Source organism: Hydractinia symbiolongicarpus, chromosome 5, assembly GCF_029227915.1.
Source record: "Hydractinia symbiolongicarpus strain clone_291-10 chromosome 5, HSymV2.1, whole genome shotgun sequence".
NCBI classification, from domain to species: Eukaryota; Metazoa; Cnidaria; class Hydrozoa; order Anthoathecata; family Hydractiniidae; genus Hydractinia; species Hydractinia symbiolongicarpus.
In genome coordinates this window covers 10,712,389-10,719,868 of record NC_079879.1, presented here as the reverse complement: position 1 = coordinate 10,719,868, position 7,480 = coordinate 10,712,389, and the positions used below count along the sequence as shown (strand labels likewise).

Here is a 7,480-nt window from a genome sequence, read left to right as displayed (position 1 = left end):
TAAGCTCTATGTAGTAGTGGAAACAGGTTAAAAAATTTCGTAAAAAAATGTCAGGAGAGAATTGTGGATGATCCTAATTATCAAAATTAAACTATAAATAATATTCTGAATTAAATGGGTTTTTTCATAGGTGTTCTCCTGGCAATACTAGGAATAACTGGGAAAAACGAGGATATTTTTTAGAAGGTCACTTTGGCGTTTATTATACTGTTGGTGGTTCAAAAGTCAGTCACGAAAAATTTAATATTATAGTACAATCCTACTTTCTCCTGTGAATGACTATACATGAATAGACATGAGCCAATTCAAATTTATTTAAGTTTATTTTCTCTTTTTCTGTTGCTTTAAAGTAAGCTATAGCTAAAATATTCTGCTGAGAAATTAGGACAAAATTCAATTTTGTAAAATCCGTATAAGTTTATTATTTCATAGTAAATTAACCAACTTCTCAAGATCTTAAAGCTAAAAGGTATTAGGCTAGTCAAGTAGATCAAGGCTAGCTGGTCTATTTTAACTAGAAAATCCCTGAGATTAAATCTAATGCTAAGGATAACAACAGACGCACTACAAGGCGGCGTCATAATTCTGTTCTTGAAAATGTGGTTCGAAAACGCAATTACATCGAATACAAACACAGGACAACAACATCATGCCCGCAACATCTGTTTTAAATGAAATGCTTAAAATTTCATTTATTTGGAAAGGCATTAAGGGTAGAGACGTTAGCGAATTAAGGACCAGAAGAAAATAAATCAAGAACTTGTATTTCGATATTATTTAATCCTAAATAATTGGACTGTATTACAAAGAAATAAGGCAAATAACCCAAATAAACTACCTACAAACACAGAAAATATGTCAAACATATCGAGCGAACATACTATTTTTAATTATCTGACAGGAGCAGGAATTAGTAAAATCAATCTGGCGATTTTTCCATCGATTTAAATTGTCGAAGCCGACCTCATCTTTGTCGAATAAGATAGTTTTACGCGAAACATTTTCTGTACACGTGCCTTCTCCAATCAAACAAGCGTAATTTCCAGCATTGTCACAAGTAAAGTGAAAATGGAATCGTGGATAATATCTAAACACATAAAAGACACAAAAATAACACTTTAAACTTTCAGTTTTTAATTTTTACTGCAAACGTCTCTAGGTGGAGCGTTTAATCGAGTTGTTTGGATAAAACATGGCATAACATTAACGTGCTTTAATAAAGAATTAAAAACCATCTGGGTTTATTATACATTGTCTGATTTTTATTACAAAAACTAAGTTTTGTACAGTTTTGTCCAATAAAAGACACATCGATAACAAATGAAGAATCAAGTAACTGCAGATAAAAAAAACTTCCCCCAAAATGAACCTACTTTTGAAGAAAATTCTGTTTTAAATAACAGGCTAATTTCAAATAACAAGTTAATTACGTTACAAGCTACTTTGCATGACTTTGAAAATGCCTATAATTGAAGTATTTTATCCATATTTCTAAGGCGGCGTTTACAAGCATTTAACCTAAGTTAGGTGAAACCTCTTATTAATATGCTTTGGATTGCTTTACATTATACCCACAAAGTAAAAGCCACTTAGATCTAAATCTAACTTCTGTCTGTCTGAAAAAGGCGGAATTCACTGCGCAGGTGTAGAACCTCATATCGACACAGTGAAAGTGAAACAACAGGTCAGCTTAAAACAAGCTCATGACTCATGATACTTTACCCGCATCGGGCTTGTTAAATTCTCGTGTAACGGCTGTTCACTTCATTTGTAGCAAAGTATTTTTATACAATGGCACTTTCAGGTTTCATTGACATATTATTTTACAAACTACAATCTTTTACTCTTCTTAAGTAATATAAGGAGACTAATATACTATTTATCTACTTTAAAAACACACATCGCACAATAAATGACCTTTAAAATCATTATCTCAATATTTTTGGGTTTAAAAGGCCCCTTTTTAATCCAGTGTTTTAGTTAACACACAAATATATAACTTACGATTCTGGTAAGGTTATGCGATATGCGCATTCCCTGCACATGGATAATGTATTCATTTCTTCGTGTCCTTTCTCATTACAATATAACTCTGTAACCCTTGTTCCAAAAATGTGTGAAAATTTTCTTTGAACGGTAGCCAAATCTCGTTTGAAGTAATTACGTAAATGTTTGTGTGATGCTAATAAAAAATGTTGGTAAGAATAAGTAATTACATTGTAGTGCAGGCTGTTACGTTAAGATGGTCGCAAAAGAATAAACGAATAGAAGAATAAATCGAATGGTAGAAAGCTGTTTTTTTTTACTGTATATGAAACCTTAGGTAGATCAAACTCCACTGAAGAGTGTAAAAAAGTGTAGCCACAAGTGTAAAAAGTGTTTTGAAAGATATGTTTGACAAAACATTCTCAAAAAATATTACCTGAACAAGTTTGATGGTTTTCAATGTACTTTTTAGCAGATTTATCAATAATATTCTTCAGGTTAATTGCTTTCAAATATTCATCCTTGGAATATTTTCTGCTACAAACGTTATATTCAGTGTTCTTCAAAAACTCTGTCTTTCTAAACCCGAACAAAGCTTTCTTCATACAGTTATCCAATCTTCGAATGCTAAATCTGAATCGACGGAAGGTTCTTCTTCTTAGTCGAAAGGAAGATGACGAATAGATGAAAACCAAGAATGCGAAAAGTAATATATATGCTCTCTAGAAAAAGAAGTGCCACAAAACGTTGATTAACACGCTAAATTCAAACTAATAACTTCGTATTATGAAAGGGTGAACTAAGACACAAGAAAGAGTTGATTTCATTGCGTTCGATTTCTAAATACTACTTTAAAAGCTATGAATTTTTAATTCCTCGTCAAGATTAGAAGAACTGGATATATAAAAAAGAGCTATTATATTTTACTTTCTTGTTTGCTGTGCAGATGATTAACAGAAATATGATATTATCAAAAATTAATATTTATCTAACTTAAAAATAAAGAATTTTGTATTCACAACATCAAACAACTATCTATACATCCACCCAATTTTCAAATAGAAATACTTTCCCATTCCTGTCAGCGCATCCCCATCTATTACTGCTTAGGTACAGAATATTGTTTTTCCATCAACTCCTTTAATTTACAAAGAAATTTGAATAAACTAACATCATTCCAATTTCAATTTGTTTACATTTAAAATAAAAAGTCGGCAATTACCTTGTTTTCAAAATCACGGACTCGTTTAATTTATAGAAAAATTGAAATGAAATCGGTGTTAAAACAATCACAGTATAATAAATGCTGGTAAACTCACGTCTAATATAATCCTGTCAAATTTTTGTTAACTCTTATGAGCGTTTAATACTGATTGATTAACCACATTTTTTTTGAAAAATGAAAATACATGCAGAGTGTCCTTGACGATGGTCATTTGGCTGGTAAGACAACTGTATTTAATTATTTTTTATCTAATTGCGTGTAATTATGTGGTCTGTTTTGCACAGTTAGGTAATTATGTCATTTTTACCATCAAAGCGGAAGATTCTGCAAATGTATTAAACTTCCTAAAATAATATGTTTTATCATCACAGAAATTTACAGAAAACTGAAAGAAAAGGACGCTTTCGCTAGAAAGTTAGCATGGAAAAACTTCTATGGATTATCACTAACTAATTCTTTAAACAAGGTTTCGTTTTAGCAAGTCATGCATTTACGCTTTGCCGTAAAATAAGAAATGAATTAAAAAAATTTGGAAAAAATAAGAAAAAGAGAAAACAGCCTTGGAACGAATATTTAAATAAAAGTTTTAAAAATATCAACTTATGAAAAAAAAAGATAGAAAGGGAGAAATTAATTCTTACCATCCTGGCTGGATCTGTTAAACGTCCTTCTTAGCTGTCAGTGAATGGCAGACTAATTATACGCTTTCTCTTTTAAATTACTTTTGTGCAATTATTTTAGTTTCGTTACTATTGAAACCTAAGTTTCGTTATTGTATGAAGAAAGATTTATGAAATAGCTATTTGTGCTACCGCCGTTACTTTCGTATTTGCTTTTTCTGCAGTTAAGTGAACTGAAGTTCCCCTTCAGCTAAAAATTCCCTAATTAGCTTGTTGTGTCACTTTATCTAATGCATTTAGTAACATCCGTGCCTCTAACTATAGAGCCATAAAAATTTATTTTATACCTCCGTGATCGAACGAATGTTATGTTGTTTTCTATTCGTGTGTTTTATTGGTCCATTCCTTTTGTCACATGTCTGCTTATATTTATTTTCATTAATACATTAGAGAACATACACAGAGAATACTTTAGGCTAAACTTTTGCTTACCGTGCGCATTTGTTTTGACGACACAATGTTTGAATAGTCGTCGCAAATACGATGTGCAGTCATCGAAGGGAAAGGAGGTTCGGAGTTTACCCGTTTAGACAATTTTTAATTTGTCTTTCTTTTTAGTGTATTTGTATTAATAAAATAATTATAAGTCATTTTCCAGCCCAATCTACACTGACCCATACTAACCCAAACTAAGGTCACATTGACCCACACTGGCACACACTAAATTAAAATAAAACCACACCGACCAAACGCACAATGACACAAAATAAAGGCAAACTACACCGTGACCCTAACTAGAGTAGCACCAACCCACACCGGCCCAATAGTCAAACTGAAATAAAACCTCTCTTAAGAGTTATAACATAGATGTACATTCTTATTGATGTATTTTGGCTAGTAAAAAAGGCTTAAGTGCTGAAAACAAAGACTGGTAACTTTTGCTACATTTTTAAGCAGTAGTAGTAATGAAAGCATGAAATTTCGATGTCAACTTGTTGGATATGTTTTCTTTGTTATAATAACTTTTTTTGTCTTTATATCGGAATAAATTTAGGACAAAACTGCGTTAGGCAGATAGAGATTTTGGAGTCTTCAACGTGTTCAACATGTATTTGGTATTGGTCATGCCCAATATTCGCGTTAGTTGTATCGTACTGTTCATACAAGAGGCAAATTGATTAGAAATTCTCTGGTTGAATTTTTGTTTAACGTAACATCTCCTTTGGAAGTTAAGAGAGTTGGAAGAAGCCCGATCTCCTTTAAAATATAGAGAACATAATATAACGAACACTTAGTCACAATATACTGTCATTCAAGCCTTTCTTTGTGAAAAAACTCTGGTTATAAATATCATTGTATGGCTAATGGAAAAACGTGGGAGAAAAAAAATTTGTAAAAAAATATCATTTTAAAAACAACAACCGTTCTGAATTCTTAATTTTTGCCCCTGTAAGTCTTAAATTGTAAGACATCTCCCTATCAAAGTTCTTTTTAATTTTAATATTCAATGCGCACTGATGACACTATTAGGAAATCGTCTTTATTTAAGAGAAAAAAAAGCCTTTCTTTTGCAAAATACACATCACATGTTTCCATAAGGAAATTCTGAAATTTGTGACCGGGAAGAGAAATGTCTTTTTTTTTTTGCATGGTAGAGAAACTTGTATATTTAAAAGCACTGTTATTTTAATAGATTCTAAAAAAAAACAGGCTTTACACACCCTGTGAAGTAAAGGGAAAAAAATTTTCTTAAAAATGTTGAAGTTTTTAAATGATGTTGATACCAATTTACGTGGTCGAATTGCTGGAATCAATGGATGCTATTTCTCGAGGATGTTATAATTTTAACTTTAAGTATGAAATATTTTTAATGCACGACGTTTTTGCTATACGAAATTCCTTTTTTGTGTACCTATAAAACATAACAAATTGCTGGTAAAAAAAGCCATATAAAGTACAAAAATATCCTACAAAGCTTTTTTAATTTGAGTAAGTTTCACTAACAAAAGTCATAGCTAAAAATAGTTACATTATCTCCATTTATTAGAATAACTAAATGGAGTTCTTTAACTCCAGTGGAATCTATTTGTCAATTTTAAATTGAGTAATTATTCTCAGATTAAAAAATGTACGAAAATTACCAATGAGATATACTTTACTTCCTTCTCAATATCTCATAGACGAGTCATCTGTTGGACATTTACTTCGTCACTCAAAAATGCTTTTAAACAAAATTTTCGTCACCTATCAAAAATGTCGTTTTACTTGACATTATTAAAATCGCGCTTTCGTCATTTTTCATTAAAAAGATTTCTTTGAGGACAAAAAAGCTATTTTTAATATCCGTCATACTGTTTGTTATCTTTTATATAACGTAATATTTTCGTGTATCATTTTGATGCTACTTCGTCACCAACGATTGTTTTCTGTTTTGCTCTTTTCTCTGACCTTGTTTTGGATTTTCCACCATTTGAACGTTAAACTTCATCATAGCCAAGTGAAATCCACTAACTGGAAATCGTTGAATCCATTTCTATGTACAAGAAAAACACTCTTTTTGGATTAAACGGTTTTTTGGAGTCGCAATTCGTTGAATTAAAATATTAGTCCGCTGAAATAGTCATGGGACATTTATTTCGTCGGTTAACAGTATTCGTTAGGTAGAATATTTATTCGATCAAATATTACTTGATAAGGTAATTTCTCTCCTTTATGGGTGACATAAATAACACAGCATGAGAAATGACTTAAGTAATAGTTATGTTTTTCATAGCACAAACTGTCCTAAACCTCTCTGCCATTTGTTTTGTTGTTTCGTGATTTTATAGCGTGCGATGAAAAGAGAAAATAACCTGGCCTTTTTTTATATTACCACTTTCATATAAATTCGTTTTATTTTATAACATTTGAATTTTCCATAGAGAATCCCTTAAATTTAAAAAAGGGGAAACAGTAAACTACAAGGAAATATTTTGATAAAATTATCAATGACTCGTCCACGCTGTCTATACAACTTTCATCAATTTTTGTTATCAACTCCTTGTGTTTTCAGTCGTATTTTCGGTTTTAGAATTGCTCCGTTGGCTACATTCATTTCAGTTCGGTCGGCCCTTTCTTGTGCCTTTGGCCCTAAACAGACCCTACTCGCCGCGTAGCTCAACAACCCCATGTGCGTTTAACAAAACTGTTTACTCCAGCAAATACAGCCAGCTCTGTAGTGTATCCGCGTTTGGAGAGTCCGTATAAACGAGAGGGAGAGGTGTATGGGTACCTTTACCATTTCCTTTACCTCTTTATAGTTAAGACTCTATCCTTGTGCACATTTCATCGAATAATTGCACTGTACATACACGCTAGCTCGTCCGTTAGCCTAGTTTTCTGTTCATCAAGATTACCCCTAGGCGCGCGTCTCCAGCACGGCTCCCCTGCCTTGTTTTACATTCTCTACACACCAACTGTACATAACGTTACTTACCCGAGGCGCAGTGGTGCTCTTAACAAATTAAAATCTCACCATTACAGGTGCCTTTCGCCTACCAATTATATTTACCCATAAAATCACGTGACTTAGTCTTCTTTAGCAACAAGACAGCACATTTTTTCCCTTTCCTTTTTCACCTCGTGAATAATCGCACGTGGTTTGTTACTG

The 7,480-nt window shown here is 32.2% G+C and overlaps 1 protein-coding gene across 1 annotated transcript; it reads right to left on the bottom strand.

Annotated features, from left to right (window-relative positions):
* Nucleotides 1–748: 748 nt before the first annotated feature.
* LOC130644729 (uncharacterized) lies at nucleotides 749–4,005 on the bottom strand. Its single transcript, XM_057450450.1, has 4 exons — nucleotides 3,853–4,005; nucleotides 2,423–2,708; nucleotides 2,005–2,182; nucleotides 749–1,087 (listed from the first exon to the last, which is right to left on the bottom strand). The coding sequence occupies exons 1-4, from the start codon at nucleotides 3,853–3,855 to the stop codon at nucleotides 859–861; spliced, it is 696 nt and encodes a 231-aa protein (XP_057306433.1). The 5' UTR covers nucleotides 3,856–4,005; the 3' UTR covers nucleotides 749–858.
* Nucleotides 4,006–7,480: the final 3,475 nt, after the last annotated feature.

Coding starts and splice junctions, on each gene's coding strand:
- LOC130644729 (XM_057450450.1), bottom strand. Junction 2,183..2,422: donor AAACCATCAAACTTGTTCAG/GTAATATTTTTT, acceptor ATTTTTTATTAG/CATCACACAAACATTTACGT. Junction 1,088..2,004: donor CGCATAACCTTACCAGAATC/GTAAGTTATATA, acceptor TTATGTGTTTAG/ATATTATCCACGATTCCATT.